At 41.5% G+C, this 22,984-nt stretch overlaps 1 protein-coding gene across 2 annotated transcripts in view; it reads right to left on the minus strand.

The window, feature by feature from the left end:
- The window catches only part of LOC109875910 (mitogen-activated protein kinase kinase kinase 1-like), a 224,540-nt gene that overhangs the window by 76,194 nt on the left and 125,362 nt on the right, over positions 1-22,984 (minus strand). For both annotated transcript variants that reach the window (XM_031809242.1, XM_031809241.1), the window contains exons 3-4: positions 2,654-2,875; positions 1,971-2,171 (exon numbers count right to left, since the gene is read on the minus strand). In XM_031809242.1, coding sequence (XP_031665102.1) covers positions 1,971-2,171; positions 2,654-2,875 — 423 coding nt within the window. The remainder of the gene's footprint in view (positions 1-1,970; positions 2,172-2,653; positions 2,876-22,984) is intronic.

The raw sequence follows: 22,984 nt of genomic DNA on the forward strand, positions 1-22,984 counted from the left end.
TGAATAATATAGATGAGAACTCTATTGGTAGATAGTGTGGTCTACAGCTTTTCATGAGGTATTCTATCTCAGTCGAGCAATACTTTGCGAGACTTCTTTAATATTAGACATCGCGCACCAGCAGACATTGACAAATAGACATACACTCCAGCCCTTCGTCTTACCAGACGTAGCTGCTCTGTCCTGCCGATGCACGGAAAACCCAGCCAGCTCTATATTATCCTTATGAAACATAAGATATTACCGATTTTAATGTCCCGTTGGTAGGATAATCTTAAATCGTAGATCGTCCAGTTTGTTTTCCACGATTGCACGTTGGCCAATAATACAGAGGGTAGTGGTGGTTTACCTACTCGTCGACAAATTTTTACAAGGCACCCCACTCTCTTTCCCCTTTTTCTCCATCTTTTCTTCACGCTAATGACAGGGATTTGGTCCTGGTCTTAAGCAGTATATCCTTCCCGTCAGACTCATTAAAGAAAACATCTTTGTCCAGTTCAAGGTGAGTAATCGCTGTTCTGATGTCCAGAAGCTCTTCTTGCTCATAAGAGACGTAGCAGAAACATTATGTACAAAATAATTTACAAACAATGCAAAAAACAAACAAAATAGCACAGTTGGTTCGGAGCCCGTAAAACAGCAGCTATCCCTACCGGCGCCATTATAACAATGGAATAAAGGGCTTCGTTCCAAGTGTCCCTTTAAAATGAAAATCTATTGCTGTAAATGCAATTTGGTAAAAGTTGGGGTCTTGTTGCAGCTTAGCCTCAATCTTGCCAGACAGTTGGAATCTCGAGAGTTGGGGTCTTGTTGCAGCTTAGCCTCAATCTTGCCAGACAGTTGGAATCTCGAGAGTTGGGGTCTTGTTGCAGCTTAGCCTCAATCTTGCCAGACAGTTGGAATCTCGAGAGTTGGGGTCTTGTTGCAGCTTAGCCTCAATCTTGCCAGACAGTTGGAATCTCGAGAGTTGGGGTCTTGTTGCAGCTTAGCCTCAATCTTGCCAGACAGTTGGAATCTCGAGAGTTGGGGTCTTGTTGCAGCTTAGCCTCAATCTTGCCAGACAGTTGGAATCTCGAGAGTTGGGGTCTTGTTGCAGCTTAGCCTCAATCTTGCCAGACAGTTGGAATCTCGAGAGTTGGGGTCTTGTTGCAGCTTAGCCTCAATCTTGCCAGACAGTTGGAATCTCGAGAGTTGGGGTCTTGTTGCAGCTTAGCCTCAATCTTGCCAGACAGTTGGAATCTCGAGAGTTGGGGTCTTGTTGCAGCTTAGCCTCAATCTTGCCAGACAGTTGGAATCTCGAGAGTTGGGGTCTTGTTGCAGCTTAGCCTCAATCTTGCCAGACAGTTGGAATCTCGAGAGTTGGGGTCTTGTTGCAGCTTAGCCTCAATCTTGCCAGACAGTTGGAATCTCGAGAGTTGGGGTCTTGTTGCAGCTTAGCCTCAATCTTGCCAGACAGTTGGAATCTCGAGAGTTGGGGTCTTGTTGCAGCTTAGCCTCAATCTTGCCAGACAGTTGGAATCTCGAGAGTTGGGGTCTTGTTGCAGCTTAGCCTCAATCTTGCCAGACAGTTGGAATCTCGAGAGTTGGGGTCTTGTTGCAGCTTAGCCTCAATCTTGCCAGACAGTTGGAATCTCGCAAACTTGCATCAGCTAAATCAAACTGACACAAAAGGCCCAATTCCAACTAGCTACTTATACATTTGAAATAACTGCATAAGCATAATAGGCAATACGGTGACCTTGTCTTCTGATAGGCTAGGTGGAATTTATGTAATATTAAACACCTATCCAATCATTTTATTACCTAGAGGGTAGAGGGAGTTGATTTAAAGTTGAGCGTGAGTCTTTTAATTCTGTCTAATCTTTTTTCATTGGTCTGAGTGGACTGCGAGCACTTCTTACCTGTGAGCCAATGAATAATTCTGTCTAATCTTTTTTCATTGGTCTGAGTGGACTGCGAGCACTTCTTACCTGTGGGCCAATGAACACCCTGTATTTGTTGTCAGGGCTGTCTCCTCCAATCAGGAAGGAGTTTGGGCCTATCTGCTGCAGTAGGTAGAGGCGGGCCCTCATGACCTTGTTGACACGGCGACTAGTCTCCTCGGGACTGTAGGGGGAGAATCCATCTGGGGAGGGCACCCGGCGAGGGGGGGTCACCCTGCCACTCTGAAACTACACAACAACAAATCAACAATAACAAAATTACATCAACATTAGATCAAGACAGCCTCAGAGAAAAACTAGTCTTAATCCTCTCCCATTCATAGTTATTGTCTAATAAATAGTCACTTAGGACTTAACAATTCTTCAAACCCAAAGTGAAGAGGGTTAATATCTAATCAGTGGTATATTATTATAAAATGTCTTGCATTCTCATGTTTCTTTAACTCACATCATAGTTCATCGTAGTTCTTTTATTTTTTTAAAATCTATATTATTATCACTGCATTCTTGGGAAAGAGCTATGAAGTCAAGGTAAGAATTTCCCTATACTGTTTTACATCTGTTGTATCCTGTGCACGTGGCGAATAAACTTTGAATCTTGAAACTATATGTCAATGCATTCTCAAATACTATGAAGTACGCTTAAACACAATGCTGATGTTCTCATATGTGTGTGTATGCATGCTACGTATGTGTGTGTGGCTACTCACTGGCACGGGCGAGGTCCTCTTCCTGTGCACCCCTGGGGACTCAGGCTTCCTGCAGGCCCTGCCAGAGGAAGAGGAGGAGGAGGAAGAGGGGTGTCCAGGGGAGGGGCTGCGGAGGCCACCGATCTGCTGGGGGGAAGCGTTGGTGAGTGTGTTGGATTCATCCTCGGCCCCCTTGCAACCTGCCTCGCTCCCGTCTGGTCGCAGGGGGACGGGCTTCACCACCTGAGCGGGAGGGAGGGAGGGAGAGAGAGGGGGAGTGGGATGTCAGTATGTGGTTTGGGGTTAGGCCAAATGACAGAGTTCCATTACAGTGGCTAAATGCAAAATCTGGTCAAAACCCTATTCCCTAGCCACTCCTGTAGATCTTAGAGAATTGGCAAGGTGGAAGCATTATGGTGACATTCCATCCAGCCAATCTGAAGGCAAGATGTAGCTATATTACCATAATACTTACCATGAGGATACCATATATTAGGGACACCTTCCCAATATTGAGTTGGTCGGGGCATGGACACTCCACGGTGTCAAACGCGTTCCACATGTTGACTTCAATGCTTCCCACAGTTGTGTCAAGTTGGCTGGATGGCCTTTGGGTGGTGGACCATTCTTGATACACACGGGAAACTGTTGAGCGTGAAAAACCCAGCAGCGTTGCAGTTCTTGAGACAAAGCAGTGTGGCAGATACTGACTACCATACCCCGTTCAAAGGCAATTAAATATTTTGTCTTGCCCATTCTACCTTTGAATGGCACACAGGGTCCAGACTAGAGGTCAATTTAGAAGTCAGCATCTGTGTCTGCTGTGAAAGACTGGCTGCGATTGAATAATGCAATGCCCAGAGTTGGAAAATGTCCAATTCTCTTAGTCTGCTAGATTTAACTTAGTCATTAAAAAAAATCCTTATTTCAAAGCAAAAACAGTATCATATCAGTCTTTAGTAGAGTAGGGAATATTTGATAGTCGCTTGTATGTCACGCCCTGACTATAGTTTGCTTTGTATGTTTCTATGTTTTGTTTGGTCAGGGTGTGATCTGAGTGGGCATTCTATGTTGTATGTCTAGTTTGTCTGTTTCTGTGTTTGGCCTGATATGGTTCTCAATCAGAGGCCGGTGTTAGTCGTTGTCTCTGATTGGGAACCATATTTAGGTAGCCTGTTTTGTCATTGTGGGTTGTGGGTGATTGTCTATGTTACGTTGCATGGTTGCACTATGTTTCATTAGCAGTCACATTAGTTTGTTCAGTTTACTTCGTGTTTTTCATCATCCATTAAACAATGTATTCACACCACGCTGCGCTTTGGTCCGCTTCTTACAACGATCATGACATTGTGTCTATAATGTTGAGTGTGACACAGTAAGCAAAGCACATATGTACTGTATGTGTTGTTCTGTGATGTTTGTGTGTGTATCTGTTTGTATACTTCATGTGTGTAACATTCCTGCATGTGAGTGTATATTTATATGGACATACGTTTATGCATAAGGATTAATATGTTCATCTGCAGACATATGAGGGCTTACCTTTATATGCCTTCGGACGTACATGTTTATATACAGTGGGGCAAAAAAGTATTTAGTCAGCCACCAATTGTGCAAGTTCTCCCACTTAAAAAGATGAGAGAGGCCTGTAATTTTCATCATAGGTACACTTCAACTATGACAGACAAAATTAGGAAAAGAAATCCAGATGAATTTATTAGCAAATTATGGTGGAAAATAAGTATTTGGTCAATAACAAAAGTTTCTCAATACTTTGTTATATACCCTTTGTTGGCAATGACAGAGGTCAAACTTTTTCTGTAAGTCTTCACAAGGTTTTCACACACTGTTGCTGGTATAATTACATTTAGAGGATTGGAGGACTCTAAATGAATATCTAAGGGGCATTTTCCATTAGGATCTGTGAGAATATCTGAGAATATCTAAGGGGCTTTTATATATAATAATAATAATAATATCGCTTTGTTTAAAAAGTAACAATATTTTGGAGATTTAGTTTCCATTTAACCTAGAGTGAGTGAGAAAAAGGCAATTCTTGAACATGGGGTGAGACATTCTCACTAATTTGTAAATAAAGCCAGCTTGTTATTTAGAAATATTTATTTCTGGAGAAACCTAACTTGACTATTTAGCAGACATGACTTGCTTATATTCAGTTAACACATATCTTAAGAATATCATGGAATATTTTTACATTTTCGTTTCTCCATGCTTGTGTCAGTAATTGTGAAAAACTGAGTTTAAATGTATTTGTCTAAGGTGTATGTAAACTTCCGACTTCAACTGTACATGCTACGCTCACTTACAGTTGAAGTCTGTACCCCTCCGTTTGACGCCGGCGGTGCACCGGCTAATTCCGTCCAAGCCCTCCTTGACTCCAAGCGCCTGGGTGGTCACATCCACTACCTGGTGGATTGTGAGGGGTACGGACCCGAAGAACGGTCCTGGGTCCCTTCCCAGGACATCCTCGACCCAGCCATAATCCTGGTTTTCCACCGAAACCGTCCTAACCACCCAGCTCCACGCCCCCTGCTCAGCTTTCCACTGGTCAGAAGTTTACATACGATAAGTTGATTGTGCCTTTAAACAGCTTGGAAAATGTCATGGCTTCAGAAGCTTCTGATAGGCTATTCGGGATCATCTGTTCACCTACTCTGTGTCTCAGAAAAATTTCATATTTGGACTCATCAGACCAAAGGATAGATTTCCACTGTGTGTTTCTTGGCCCAAGCAAGTCTCTTCTTCTTATAGGTGTCCTTTACTAGTGGTTTCTTTGCAGCAATTTGACCATAAAGGCCTGATTCACGCAGTCTCCTCTAAACAGTTGATGTTGAGATGTGTCGGTTACCTGAACTCTGTGAAGTATTTATTTCGGCTGCAATTTCTGAGGTAGGTAACTCTAACGAACTTATCCTCTGCAGCAGAGGTAACTCTAGGTCTTCCTTTCCTGTCGCGGTACTCATGAGAGCTAGTTTCAACATAGCGCTTTAGGGTTATTGCGGCTGCACTTGATGAAACTTTTCCGGATTGACTGATCTTCATGTCTTAAAGTGATTCTAATCGACAGGGCTGTAGTGGAGCAGGTTGAGGGCTTCAAGTTCCTTGGTGTCCACATCAACAACAAACTAGAATGGTCCAAACACACCAAGACAGTCGTGAAGAGGGTACGACAAAGCCTATTCCCCCTCAGGCAACAAAAAATATTTGGCATGGGTCCCGAGAGCCTCAAAAGGTTCTACAGCTGCAACATCGAGAGCATGGTTGCATCACTGCCTGGTACGGCAATTGCTCGGCCTCTGACCACAAGGCACTACAGAGGGTAGTGTGTACGGCCCAGTACATCACTGGGGCTAAGCTGCCTGCCATCCAGGACCTCTACACCAGCCGGTGTCAGAGGAAGGCCCTAAAAATTGTCAAAGACCCCAGCCACCACAGTCATAGACTGTTCTCTCTACTACCGCATGGCAAGTGGTACCGGAGTGCTAAGTCTAGGACAAAAAGGCTTCTCAACAGTTTTTACCCCCAAGCCATAAGACTCCGGAACAGGTAATAAAATGGCTACCCTGACTATTTGCATTGTATGTCTCACCCTCCCACCCCCAACCCCTCTTTTACGCTGATGCTACTCTCTGATTATCATACATGCACAGTCACTTTAACTATACATTCATGTACATACTACCTCAATTGGACCGACCAACCAGTGCCGACCAACCGCACATTGGCTAACCGGGCTATCTGCATTGTGTCCCGCCTCACACCAACACCTCTCTTACGCTACTGCTACTCTCTGTTCATACTACCTCAATCAGCCTGACTAACTGGTATCTGTATGTAGCCTCGCTACTTTTATAGCCTCACTACTGTATATAGCCTGTCTTTTTTACTTACCTATTGTTCGCATAATACCTTTTTTGCACTATTGGTTAGAGCCTGTAAATAGGGCTATCTTGTGTATACCAACCCTACCTTGTCACAACACGATTGATTGGCTCAAACGCATTAAACCAGACCAAGGCTCCACAGTCTTTCTCTCTCTCCTCGATAGACATTCGATAGAGGCAGTTGGGAACTCGCTAGCGTGTGTTGCAACTGAGGACAGAAGATTGTTACACGCTATGTGCTTTAGCACTCTGCGGCCCCGTTCTGTGAGCTTTTGTGGCCTACCACTTCGCGGCTGAGCTGTTGTTGCTCCTAGACGTTTCCACGTCACTATAACAGCACTTACAGTTGAACAGGGCAGCTCTAGAAGGGCAGAAATTTGATAAACTGACTTGTTGAAAAGGTGGCATCCTATGACAGTGCCACGTTAAAAGTCCCTGAGCTCTTCAGTAAGGCCATTTTACTGCCAATGCTTGTCAAAGGAGATTGATGGCTGTGTGCTCAATTTTATCCACCCGTCTGTGACGGGTGTGGCTGAAATAGCCAAATCTACTAATTTAATATATATATATATATATATATATATATATATTTTTTTTTTTAATCTCAAACCTAGACAAATATCTTATTCTCCAAACAATTGTGGGGACCCCCATCCCCTCTGCTGTATCTCGGGCTCTGTAGTAGTCACATTGTTTCCTTTCTAACAGTACTAAGCATGTGTTAGTAGGAATTATAGTTTTAAAACCAACATTTATTTCATGAGAGTAGTATACAATAGTATGCGTCGTTTAGAAAATGCCACCAGAGGGGGTCAGAGTTTTACAGCTTACAAACATACAGTGCATATAAATTCTTCAGATTCATTATTTTACACAATATCTTATCACAGCACTGGCAAACTCTGTTTGGTCAATGCGTTTGAGCCAATCAGTTGTTTTGTGACAAGGTAGGGGTGGTATACATGATTCCATATGTGTTATTTCATAAGACTCCTGAACATCTAATCAAATGGCTACCCAGTCTTTCCATTGCCCCTCACACTGCTGCTACTCTCTGTTATTATCTATGCATAGCCACTTTAATAACTCTACCTACATGTACATAATTACCTCAATTACATCGACACCGGTGCCCCTGCACATTAACACATTGACTCTGTACTGGTACCCCCTGTAATATAGCCCCACTATTGTTATTTACTGCTTCTCTTTAATTATTTGCTATTCTTATCTCTAACTTTTTTTTTTGTATTTTCTTAAAATGGCATTGTTGGTTATGGGCTTGTCAGTAAACATTTCACTGTAAGGTTGTATTCGGCGCATGTGACAAATACAATTTGATTTGATTTAACTTCTTTGGGATAGGGGGCAGCATTTTCACTTTGGATGAATAGCGTGCCCAGAGTGAACTGCCTCCTACTCAATCCCAGATGCTAATATATGCATGTTCTTATTAGCATTGGATAGAAAACACTCTGAAGTTTCTAAAACTGTTTGAATGATGTCTGTGAGTATAACAGAACTCATATGGCAGCCAAAAACCAGAGAAAAAATCCAAACAGGAAGTGGGAAATCTGAGGTTTGTAGTTTTTGAACTCAGCCCCTATCGAATTCACAGTGGGATATGGGTTATGTTGCACTTCCTAAGGCTTCCAGCGGCATTGTACAACACCGATTACGTCAGATGGGTACTGCATCTGCTATACAGATATAGGGTTACATTAGGAGGCTAACTAGATGTCAACCGTCTTTAAAACGTTGTTTCAGGCTTCTAATGTGAAGGGGGGCCAGATGGGAGCTGTTTGACTAAGGGGTCTGCCTGCAGCCTCGTTCTCAGTCACGCGCATTTCACATGAGGCATCTCTCGTTCCATTGCTTCTCTACAGACAATGGAATTCTCCAGTTGGAACATTATTGAACATTTATGATAAAAACATCCTAAAGATTGATTCTATACTTAGTTTGACAAGTTTCTTCGACCTGTAATATAACTTTTTGAACTTTTCGTCCGTCTGGACCTGAACAAAACAAACATTTATTATGGAACTGCGATTCCTGGTAGTGCATTCTGATGAAGATCATTAAAGGTAAGTGAATATTTTTAATGCTATTTATGACTAATGTTGACTGCGCAACATGGCAGATATTTCTTTTGGCTGGTTTGGGCTCTGAGCGCTGTTCTCAAATTATGCTTTTTCTATAATAAAAAATAAAAAATCTGACACAGCGGTTGCATTAAGGAGAAGTGTATCTAAAGTTCCATGCATAACACTTGAATTTTCATCAACATTTATAATGAGTATTTCTGTGAATTCATGTGGCTCTCTGCAATATCACTGCATGTTTTAGAACTACTGAACATAACACGCCATTGTAAAATAAGAGTTTTTGGATATAAATATGAACTTTACCGAACAAAACATTCATGTATTGTGTAACATGAAGTCCTATGAGTGTCATCTGAAGAAGATCATCAAAGGTTAGTGATTCATTCTATCTATATTTATGCTTTTGTGCCTCTCTTTGGCTGGAAAAATGGCTGGGTTTTTCTGTGAGTTGGTGGTGACCTAACATAATCGTTTGTGGAGCTTTCGCTGTAACGCATTTTTGAAATCAGACACTGTGGCTGGATTAACGCAAATGTTTTCTTTAAAATGGTGCCTAATACTTGTATGTTTGAGAAATTTAATTCGGAACCTCAGTCCTAGACAGGTTAACAATGGTTGAGAGAATGCCAAGCGTGTTTAAAGCTGTCGTCAAGGCAAAGGGTGGTTACTTTGAAGAATCTCAAATTTAAAATATATTTGTTTAACATGTTTTTGGTTACTACATGATTCCATATGCGTTATTTCATAGTTTTGATGTCTTCACTATTATTTCACAATGTAGAAAATAGTCAAAATAAAGACACCTTTTTGAATGAGTAGGTGTCCAAACTTTTGACTGGTACTGTTTATGTAAATAAAGGGAGATAAGCTCCAGCCCCAGAGAGATAGAGAAATACATTTAACACCGATTATGTCAGATGGGTACTGCGTCTGCTTTACAGATATAGGGTTACATAAGGAGGCTAACTCGTGAATGTTTAATCAAAATATTTTGCATAAAGATAAGCAATAATAAGTATATTATTAGATTATAGGAGTAACTAGGAGTAACTCTGGTAGGCCTAAAACATTCTTCTTCACCTCAAGGTCAAATGTTGGAGTCAGTTGGAGCGTCGGTGCTCACTGCAATCATAGCTTGCAGTAACTAAAGCTTAATAATAGCCACACCACACCAAACCTTCACAAAAGATTCTTTAACTTTATTGGGGTAATTTTCAAATTAAGTCAAGCCATTGTTTATATGGAAAAAAAGAACTGGTTTCAATTAATAATAACAATGATATACAATAATAATAAAACAAATGATTATAAAAAATAAAAAAATGTAATGTAAGTTCCAAAATTGTATCCTACCTGAATTGCGAGTTGCACACTAAATTTCTTCCCATCTTAGTCCACTACAATAAAAGAGGATATTCCTCTTGTACACTTTTTCACTGTAGGCATAAGCCTGCTCTTTTTCATCTAACATTTGTTTAACAAAAAGGCCTCCATCTTCGTAATCAACAGTAACCTAGACCAAGGCTCCACTCTTTCGCTCTCTCCTCGATAGACATTAGACAGACAGCCTCTCCTGGCTACAATTTCATTTAATCGTCTTTTTTGCAATTATGCCTACCGGCTAATGGAAAACCTGGTGTGTGTGTGTGTGTGTGTGTGTTTGTAGGCAAGCATAGTCTAATAGCATACTGACATGACAAGAATGTCAGTAGGCTATGAGACATTTTAAATTAGAGAAGAATGGATTAACCTTTTCAATGCTTGTTAAGGATACTATAGTTTAACATTGGATTTATTAACTACAAAAAGGTATGACGTGTTATGATTTTAATCTGGTGCCGTTCTGCACAAAAAACAAACAGAAAGGAAAGATATAACCCCTGATTCTTGCAATAGCTGCCTTGTATTGTGATGCAAACATGTCATGGTAATGTCAAATTTGAATTCTAATGATGTTAATTGATGTGGCTCATACAATGGAATGTATTGTAAGTTGAATCAACAAATCACAGCACATATTTTAGGGTATCCAATCAAAAACACATCTGGTTGAAATAAATGTTAATTGTGTGGATAATCCTCTAAGAAAACCAATGGTCCAAAACGTCTCTATCATAACCCGTTAAAAACTCCTTGAAGACCCTTGTAGGTCAGAATTAGACTAAATCAATGGATGACAGAGAAGAAATGTGGTTATAAATCAGGAAAATAGCATTGCGTCAGTTAGGTTGGATGCTGTGTGAGAATTAAGGCTACTTGACAAGCTTACCATTGTACTCGTCATCTTTCTTCTCAAATCTGGAGGACATAAAACATAAAACAATATAGATTTTGAGACCTGACGTAGTATTTTCATATTTTATACTGAACCAAAATATTAATGCAACATGTCAACCCATGCTTCATGAGTTGAAATGAAAGATCCCTGAAAACTCTCAAATTTTGTGCATAAACTCGATTACATCCCTATTAGTGAGCATTTCTCCTTTGCCAAGAAAGTCCATCCACCTGACAGATGTGGCATATCAGAAGCTGATTAAAGAACAGGATCCTTACACAGGCACACCCTGTGCTGGGGACAATAAAAGGCCACTCCAAAATGTTTTGTCACACAACACAATGCCAAAGACATCTCAAGTTTTGAGGGCAAGTGCAATTGGCATGCTGACTGCAGGAATGTCCACCAGAGCTATTGCCAGAGAATTGAATGTTAATTTCTCTACCATAATCCACCTCTAACGTTGTTTTAGAGAATTTGGCAATACGTCCAACTGGCCTCACAACCGCAGACCATGTGTATCCACGCCAGCTCAGGTCCTCCACATCCGGTTTCTTCATCTGCGGGATCGTCTGAGACCAGCCACCTGGACAGCTGATGAAACTGTAGGATTGCACAATCAAATAATTACTGCACAAAGTGTCAGAAACCGTCTCAAGGAATCTCATCTCAAGGAAGCTCACTAGGGTCTTGACTGCAGTTCGGTGTCGTAACGACTTCAGTGGGCAAATGGTTACCTTCGATGGCCACTGGCACGCAGAAGAAGTGTGCTCTTCATGGATGAATCCTGGTTTCAATTGTAACGGGCAGACGGCAGGCAGCGTGTACGGCATCATGTGGGCGAGAGGTTTGCTGATGTCAACGTTGTGAACAGAGTGCCTTAGGGTGGCTGGCGGTGGGGTTATGGTATGGGCAGGCATGAGCTACGGACAACGACCACAATTGCATTTTATCAATGTCAATTTGAATGCACAGAGATACCATGACGAGTTCCTGAGGCCCATTGTCATGCCTTTCATCCTCAGCCATCACCTCATGTTTCAGCATGATAATGCACAGCCCCATGTCACAAGGATATGTACACAATTCCTGGAAGCTGAAAATGGCCCAGTTCTTCCATGGCCTGCATACTAACCAGATGTGTCACCCATTGAGCATAATTGGGATGCTCTGGATTGACGTGTACGACAGCATGTTCCAGTTCCCGTCAATATACAGCAACTTCGCACAGCCATTAAGCAACATTCCACAGGCCACAATCAACAGCCTGATCAACTCTGTGTGAAAAAGATGTGTTGTGCTGCATGAAGCAAACAGATACTGACTGGTTTTCTGATCCACGCTCCTACCTTTTTTGTACGGTATCTGTGACCAACAGATGCATATCTGTATTCCCAGTCATGTGAAATCCATAGATTAGGGCCTTATGAATTTATATCAATTGACTGATTTCCTTACATGAACTGTAAATCAGTAAAATCTTTCAAATTGCTGCATATTGCGTTTCTATTTTTGTTCAGTGTAGTATACTCTGTTCATATTAATTAAAGTTCCTGTTCATTTTTCGGAGACTTCTCAAAAAATCTGTGAGCACTGAGTGTACCCCAAGCGTTTTTATTTCCAAAGCCTTTTACATTGAATTCAGTAATTGCCATACTAATCTTGCTATTTGCGACCCGTGGCTACAACGACCACAAAATGTAAAATCCTCAAAAGGTTTAGCGATAAAACTGCACCGCATCTGTCAACAGCTCGTTGCTTATTATCGGCTGTATTAGGTTAGAAAATCCAACTGTTTGGATATAATGTTAATGATATGTTAGAGAAAGATCCCATTGAACAATTCAAAACATGAAGAATCATATTTGTCTTGGTAAAATGTATTTTATAACATAAGTGAAATGTCATTACCAAAACGTGTTTTCACCCACTCTGGGCAGAGAGGATGGACACCCTACATTGATGGCTAGACGTACTTTCACTTCCTGCATTGCTCCTTTGGGTACACTCACAATGGCTGCCAGTCCACCCTTTATGGCATCATTGATTTGAACACAGTCAGGAGTGAAAGAGGAGAAAAATGTGCGTCCCCAAAAACACGTATTGCTTTTCGAACGGTTAGTACGGAGACACAGTCATTTTAAGTTCTCAAGAAACCTAGATACAAGGTCAGTTCCAATACCATATTTACAATGTGCAATCTACAAACAATACGCCATAATGGCAAAGCGAAAACAGGTTTAGATTTTTTTGCAAATGTAAAAAAAAACAAGAAACATAAGTACCTTACTTCCATCAGTATTCAGACCCTTTGCTATGAGACTGGACATTACTTCCATCAGTATTCAGACCCTTTGCTATGAGACTGGACATTACTTCCATCAGTATTCAGACCCTTTGCTATGAGACTGGACATTACTTCCATCAGTATTCAGACCCTTTGCTATGAGACTGGACATTACTTCCATCAGTATTCAGACCCTTTGCTATGAGACTGGACATTACTTCCATCAGTATTCAGACCCTTTGCTATGAGACTGGACATTACTTCCATTATGTACATCAGTATTCAGACCCTTTGAGACTGGACATTACTTCCATCAGTATTCAGACCCTTTGCTATGAGACTGGACATTACTTCCATCAGTATTCAGACCCTTTGCTATGAGACTGGACATTACTTCCATCAGTATTCAGACCCTTTGAGACTGGACATTACTTCCATCAGTATTCAGACCCTTTGCTATGAGACTGGACATTACTTCCATCAGTATTCAGACCCTTTGAGACTGGACATTACTTCCATCAGTATTCAGACCCTTTGCTATGAGACTGGACATTACTTCCATCAGTATTCAGACCCTTTGCTATGAGACTGGACATTACTTCCATCAGTATTCAGACCCTTTGCTATGAGACTGGACATTACTTCCATCAGTATTCAGACCCTTTGAGACTGGACATTACTTCCATCAGTATTCAGACCCTTTGCTATGAGACTGGACATTACTTCCATCAGTATTCAGACCCTTTGAGACTGGACATTACTTCCATCAGTATTCAGACCCTTTGCTATGAGACTGGACATTACTTCCATCAGTATTCAGACCCTTTGCTATGAGACTGGACATTACTTCCATCAGTATTCAGACCCTTTGAGACTGGACATTACTTCCATCAGTATTCAGACCCTTTGCTATGAGACTGGACATTACTTCCATCAGTATTCAGACCCTTTGAGACTGGACATTACTTCCATCAGTATTCAGACCCTTTGCTATGAGACTGGACATTACTTCCATCAGTATTCAGACCCTTTGAGACTGGACATTACTTCCATCAGTATTCAGACCCTTTGCTATGAGACTGGACATTACTTCCATCAGTATTCAGACCCTTTGCTATGAGACTGGACATTACTTCCATCAGTATTCAGACCCTTTGAGACTGGACATTACTTCCATCAGTATTCAGACCCTTTGCTATGAGACTGGACATTACTTCCATCAGTATTCAGACCCTTTGCTATGAGACTGGACATTACTTCCATCAGTATTCAGACCCTTTGAGACTGGACATTACTTCAATCAGTATTCAGACCCTTTGCTATGAGACTGGACATTACTTCCATCAGTATTCAGACCCTTTGAGACTGGACATTACTTCCATCAGTATTCAGACCCTTTGCTATGAGACTGGACATTACTTCCATCAGTATTCAGACCCTTTGCTATGAGACTGGACATTACTTCCATCAGTATTCAGACCCTTTGAGACTGGACATTACTTCCATCAGTATTCAGACCCTTTGCTATGAGACTGGACATTACTTCCATCAGTATTCAGACCCTTTGAGACTGGACATTACTTCCATCAGTATTCAGACCCTTTGCTATGAGACTGGACATTACTTCCATCAGTATTCAGACCCTTTGAGACTGGACATTACTTCCATCAGTATTCAGACCCTTTGCTATGAGACTGGACATTACTTCCATCAGTATTCAGACCCTTTGCTATGAGACTGGACATTACTTCCATCAGTATTCAGACCCTTTGAGACTGGACATTACTTCCATCAGTATTCAGACCCTTTGAGACTGGACATTACTTCCATCAGTATTCAGACCCTTTGAGACTGGACATTACTTCCATCAGTATTCAGACCCTTTGCTATGAGACTGGACATTACTTCCATCAGTATTCAGACCCTTTGCTATGAGACTGGACATTACTTCCATCAGTATTCAGACCCTTTGCTATGAGACTGGACATTACTTCCATCAGTATTCAGACCCTTTGCTATGAGACTGGACATTACTTCCATCAGTATTCAGACCCTTTGCTATGAGACTGGACATTACTTCCATTATGTACATCAGTATTCAGACCCTTTGAGACTGGACATTACTTCCATCAGTATTCAGACCCTTTGCTATGAGACTGGACATTACTTCCATCAGTATTCAGACCCTTTGCTATGAGACTGGACATTACTTCCATCAGTATTCAGACCCTTTGAGACTGGACATTACTTCCATCAGTATTCAGACCCTTTGCTATGAGACTGGACATTACTTCCATCAGTATTCAGACCCTTTGAGACTGGACATTACTTCCATCAGTATTCAGACCCTTTGCTATGAGACTGGACATTACTTCCATCAGTATTCAGACCCTTTGCTATGAGACTGGACATTACTTCCATCAGTATTCAGACCCTTTGCTATGAGACTGGACATTACTTCCATCAGTATTCAGACCCTTTGAGACTGGACATTACTTCCATCAGTATTCAGACCCTTTGCTATGAGACTGGACATTACTTCCATCAGTATTCAGACCCTTTGAGACTGGACATTACTTCCATCAGTATTCAGACCCTTTGCTATGAGACTGGACATTACTTCCATCAGTATTCAGACCCTTTGCTATGAGACTGGACATTACTTCCATCAGTATTCAGACCCTTTGAGACTGGACATTACTTCCATCAGTATTCAGACCCTTTGCTATGAGACTGGACATTACTTCCATCAGTATTCAGACCCTTTGAGACTGGACATTACTTCCATCAGTATTCAGACCCTTTGCTATGAGACTGGACATTACTTCCATCAGTATTCAGACCCTTTGAGACTGGACATTACTTCCATCAGTATTCAGACCCTTTGCTATGAGACTGGACATTACTTCCATCAGTATTCAGACCCTTTGCTATGAGACTGGACATTACTTCCATCAGTATTCAGACCCTTTGAGACTGGACATTACTTCCATCAGTATTCAGACCCTTTGCTATGAGACTGGACATTACTTCCATCAGTATTCAGACCCTTTGCTATGAGACTGGACATTACTTCCATCAGTATTCAGACCCTTTGAGACTGGACATTACTTCAATCAGTATTCAGACCCTTTGCTATGAGACTGGACATTACTTCCATCAGTATTCAGACCCTTTGAGACTGGACATTACTTCCATCAGTATTCAGACCCTTTGCTATGAGACTGGACATTACTTCCATCAGTATTCAGACCCTTTGCTATGAGACTGGACATTACTTCCATCAGTATTCAGACCCTTTGAGACTGGACATTACTTCCATCAGTATTCAGACCCTTTGCTATGAGACTGGACATTACTTCCATCAGTATTCAGACCCTTTGAGACTGGACATTACTTCCATCAGTATTCAGACCCTTTGCTATGAGACTGGACATTACTTCCATCAGTATTCAGACCCTTTGAGACTGGACATTACTTCCATCAGTATTCAGACCCTTTGCTATGAGACTGGACATTACTTCCATCAGTATTCAGACCCTTTGCTATGAGACTGGACATTACTTCCATCAGTATTCAGACCCTTTGAGACTGGACATTACTTCCATCAGTATTCAGACCCTTTGAGACTGGACATTACTTCCATCAGTATTCAGACCCTTGAGACTGGACATTACTTCCATCAGTATTCAGACCCTTTGCTATGAGACTGGACATTACTTCCATCAGTATTCAGACCCTTTGCTATGAGACTGGACATTACTTCCATCAGTATTCAGACCCTTTGCTATGAGACTGGACATTACTTCCATCAGTATTCAGACCCTTTGCTATGAGACTGGACATTACTTCCATCAGTATTCAGACCCTTTGCTATGAGACTGGACATTACTTCCATCAGTATTCAGACCCTTTGCTATGAGACTGGACATTACTTCCATTATGTACATCAGTATTCAGACCCTTTGAGACTGGACATTACTTCCATCAGTATTCAGACCCTTTGCTATGAGACTGGACATTACTTCCATCAGTATTCAGACCCTTTGCTATGAGACTGGACATTACTTCCATCAGTATTCAGACCCTTGAGACTGGACATTACTTCCATCAGTATTCAGACCCTTTGCTATGAGACTGGACATTACTTCCATCAGTATTCAGACCCTTTGAGACTGGACATTACTTCCATCAGTATTCAGACCCTTTGCTATGAGACTGGACATTACTTCCATCAGTATTCAGACCCTTTGCTATGAGACTGGACATTACTTCCATCAGTATTCAGACCCTTTGCTATGAGACTGGACATTACTTCCATCAGTATTCAGACCCTTTGAGACTGGACATTACTTCCATCAGTATTCAGACCCTTTGCTATGAGACTGGACATTACTTCCATCAGTATTCAGACCCTTTGAGACTGGACATTACTTCCATCAGTATTCAGACCCTTTGCTATGAGACTGGACATTACTTCCATCAGTATTCAGACCCTTTGCTATGAGACTGGACATTACTTCCATCAGTATTCAGACCCTTTGAGACTGGACATTACTTCCATCAGTATTCAGACCCTTTGCTATGAGACTGGACATTACTTCCATCAGTATTCAGACCCTTTGAGACTGGACATTACTTCCATCAGTATTCAGACCCTTTGCTATGAGACTGGACATTACTTCCATCAGTATTCAGACCCTTTGAGACTGGACATTACTTCCATCAGTATTCAGACCCTTTGCTATGAGACTGGACATTACTTCCATCAGTATTCAGACCCTTTGCTATGAGACTGGACATTACTTCCATCAGTATTCAGACCCTTTGAGACTGGACATTACTTCCATCAGTATTCAGACCCTTTGCTATGAGACTGGACATTACTTCCATCAGTATTCAGACCCTTTGCTATGAGACTGGACATTACTTCCATCAGTATTCAGACCCTTTGAGACTGGACATTACTTCAATCAGTATTCAGACCCTTTGCTATGAGACTGGACATTACTTCCATCAGTATTCAGACCCTTTGAGACTGGACATTACTTCCATCAGTATTCAGACCCTTTGCTATGAGACTGGACATTACTTCCATCAGTATTCAGACCCTTTGCTATGAGACTGGACATTACTTCCATCAGTATTCAGACCCTTTGAGACTGGACATTACTTCCATCAGTATTCAGACCCTTTGCTATGAGACTGGACATTACTTCCATCAGTATTCAGACCCTTTGAGACTGGACATTACTTCCATCAGTATTCAGACCCTTTGCTATGAGACTGGACATTACTTCCATCAGTATTCAGACCCTTTGAGACTGGACATTACTTCCATCAGTATTCAGACCCTTTGCTATGAGACTGGACATTACTGCCATCAGTATTCAGACCCTTTGCTATGAGACTGGACATTACTTCCATCAGTATTCAGACCCTTTGAGACTGGACATTACTTCCATCAGTATTCAGACCCTTTGAGACTGGACATTACTTCCATCAGTATTCAGACCCTTTGAGACTGGACATTACTTCCATCAGTATTCAGACCCTTTGCTATGAGACTGGACATTACTTCCATCAGTATTCAGACCCTTTGAGACTGGACATTACTTCCATCAGTATTCAGACCCTTTGAGACTGGACATTACTTCCATCAGTATTCAGACCCTTTGAGACTGGACATTACTTCCATCAGTATTCAGACCCTTTGAGACTGGACATTACTTCCATCAGTATTCAGACCCTTTGAGACTGGACATTACTTCCATCAGTATTCAGACCCTTTGAGACTGGACATTACTTCCATCAGTATTCAGACCCTTTGAGACTGGACATTACTTCCATCAGTATTCAGACCCTTTGAGACTGGACATTACTTCCATCAGTATTCAGACCCTTTGAGACTGGACATTACTTCCATCAGTATTCAGACCCTTTGAGACTGGACATTACTTCCATCAGTATTCAGACCCTTTGAGACTGGACATTACTTCCATCAGTATTCAGACCCTTTGAGACTGGACATTACGTCCATCAGTATTCAGACCCTTTGAGACTGGACATTACTTCCATCAGTATTCAGACCCTTTGAGACTGGACATTACTTCCATCAGTATTCAGACCCTTTGAGACTGGACATTACTTCCATCAGTATTCAGACCCTTTGAGACTGGACATTACTTCCATCAGTATTCAGACCCTTTGAGACTGGACATTACTTCCATCAGTATTCAGACCCTTTGAGACTGGACATTACTTCCATCATTATTCAGACCCTTTGAGACTGGACATTACTTCCATCAGTATTCAGACCCTTTGCTATGAGACTGGACATTACTTCCATCAGTATTCAGACCCTTTGAGACTGGACATTACTTCCATCAGTATTCAGACCCTTTGAGACTGGACATTACTTCCATCAGTATTCAGACCCTTTGAGACTGGACATTACTTCCATCAGTATTCAGACCCTTTGAGACTGGACATTACTTCCATCAGTATTCAGACCCTTTGAGACTGGACATTACTTCCATCAGTATTCAGACCCTTTGCTATGAGACTGGACATTACTTCCATTATGTACATCAGTATTCAGACCCTTTGCTATGAGACTGGACATTACTTCCATCAGTATTCAGACCCTTTGCTATGAGACTGGACATTACTTCCATTATGTACATCAGTATTCAGAACCTTTGCTATGAGACTGGACATTACTTCCATCAGTATTCAGACCCTTTGCTATGAGACTGGACATTACTTCCATCAGTATTCAGACCCTTTGCTATGAGACTGGACATTACTTCCATCAGTATTCAGACCCTTTGCTATGAGACTGGACATTACTTCCATCAGTATTCAGACCCTTTGCTATGAGACTGGACATTACTTCCATCAGTATTCAGACCCTTTGCTATGAGACTGGACATTACTTCCATCAGTATTCAGACCCTTTGAGACTGGACATTACTTCCATCAGTATTCAGACCCTTTGCTATGAGACTGGACATTACTTCCATCAGTATTCAGACCCTTTGCTATGAGACTGGACATTACTTCCATCAGTATTCAGACCCTTTGAGACTGGACATTACTTCCATCAGTATTCAGACCCTTTGCTATGAGACTGGACATTACTTCCATCAGTATTCAGACCCTTGAGACTGGACATTACTTCCATCAGTATTCAGACCCTTTGCTATGAGACTGGACATTACTTCCATCAGTATTCAGACCCTTTGCTATGAGACTGGACATTACTTCCATCAGTATTCAGACCCTTTGAGACTGGACATTACTTCCATCAGTATTCAGACCCTTTGCTATGAGACTGGACATTACTTCCATCAGTATTCAGACCCTTTGAGACTGGACATTACTTCCATCAGTATTCAGACCCTTTGCTATGAGACTGGACATTACTTCCATCAGTATTCAGACCCTTTGAGACTGGACATTACTTCCATCAGTATTCAGACCCTTTGCTATGAGACTGGACATTACTTCCATCAGTATTCAGACCCTTTGCTATGAGACTGGACATTACTTCCATCAGTATTCAGACCCTTTGAGACTGGACATTACTTCCATCAGTATTCAGACCCTTTGCTATGAGACTGGACATTACTTCCATCAGTATTCAGACCCTTTGCTATGAGACTGGACATTACTTCCATCAGTATTCAGACCCTTTGAGACTGGACATTACTTCCATCAGTATTCAGACCCTTTGCTATGAGACTGGACATTACTTCCATCAGTATTCAGACCCTTTGAGACTGGACATTACTTCCATCAGTATTCAGACCCTTTGCTATGAGACTGGACATTACTTCCATCAGTATTCAGACCCTTTGCTATGAGACTGGACATTACTTCCATCAGTATTCAGACCCTTTGAGACTGGACATTACTTCCATCAGTATTCAGACCCTTTGCTATGAGACTGGACATTACTTCCATCAGTATTCAGACCTTTTGAGACTGGACATTACTTCCATCAGTATTCAGACCCTTTGCTATGAGACTGGACATTACTTCCATCAGTATTCAGACCCTTTGAGACTGGACATTACTTCCATCAGTATTCAGACCCTTTGCTATGAGACTGGACATTACTTCCATCAGTATTCAGACCCTTTGCTATGAGACTGGACATTACTTCCATCAGTATTCAGACCCTTTGAGACTGGACATTACTTCCATCAGTATTCAGACCCTTTGAGACTGGACATTACTTCCATCAGTATTCAGACCCTTTGAGACTGGACATTACTTCCATCAGTATTCAGACCCTTTGCTATGAGACTGGACATTACTTCCATCAGTATTCAGACCCTTTGAGACTGGACATTACTTCCATCAGTATTCAGACCCTTTGAGACTGGACATTACTTCCATCAGTATTCAGACCCTTTGAGACTGGACATTACTTCCATCAGTATTCAGACCCTTTGAGACTGGACATTACTTCCATCAGTATTCAGACCCTTTGAGACTGACATTACTTCCATCAGTATTCAGACCCTTTGAGACTGGACATTACTTCCATCAGTATTCAGACCCTTTGAGACTGGACATTACTTCCATCAGTATTCAGACCCTTTGAGACTGGACATTACTTCCATCAGTATTCAGACCCTTTGCTATGAGACTGGACATTACTTCCATTATGTACATCAGTATTCAGACCCTTTGCTATGAGACTGGACATTACTTCCATCAGTATTCAGACCCTTTGCTATGAGACTGGACATTACTTCCATTATGTACATCAGTATTCAGAACCTTTGCTATGAGACTGGACATTATGTACATCAGTATTCAGAACCTTTGCTATGAGACTGGACATTACTTCCATCAGTATTCAGACCCTTTGAGACTGGACATTACTTCCATCAGTATTCAGACCCTTTGAGACTGGACATTACTTCCATCAGTATTCAGACCCTTTGAGACTGGACATTACTTCCATCAGTATTCAGACCCTTTGAGACTGGACATTACTTCCATCAGTATTCAGACCCTTTGAGACTGGACATTACTTCCATCAGTATTCAGACCCTTTGAGACTGGACATTACTTCCATCAGTATTCAGACCCTTTGCTATGAGACTGGACATTACTTCCATTATGTACATCAGTATTCAGACCCTTTGCTATGAGACTGGACATTACTTCCATCAGTATTCAGACCCTTTGCTATGAGACTGGACATTACTTCCATTATGTACATCAGTATTCAGAAACCTTTGCTATGAGACTGGACATTATGTACATCAGTATTCAGAACCTTTGCTATGAGACTGGACATTACTTCCATCAGTATTCAGACCCTTTGAGACTGGACATTACTTCCATCAGTATTCAGACCCTTTGAGACTGGACATTACTTCCATCAGTATTCAGACCCTTTGAGACTGGACATTACTTCCATCAGTATTCAGACCCTTTGAGACTGGACATTACTTCCATCAGTATTCAGACCCTTGAGACTGGACATTACTTCCATCAGTATTCAGACCCTTTGAGACTGGACATTACTTCCATCAGTATTCAGACCCTTTGAGACTGGACATTACTTCCATCAGTATTCAGACCCTTTGAGACTGGACATTACTTCCATCAGTATTCAGACCCTTTGAGACTGGACATTACTTCCATCAGTATTCAGACCCTTTGAGACTGGACATTACTTCCATCAGTATTCAGACCCTTTGAGACTGGACATTACTTCCATCAGTATTCAGACCCTTTGAGACTGGACAT

Source organism: Oncorhynchus kisutch, linkage group LG29 (assembly GCF_002021735.2).
Source record: "Oncorhynchus kisutch isolate 150728-3 linkage group LG29, Okis_V2, whole genome shotgun sequence".
NCBI lineage: Eukaryota > Metazoa > Chordata > Actinopteri > Salmoniformes > Salmonidae > Oncorhynchus > Oncorhynchus kisutch.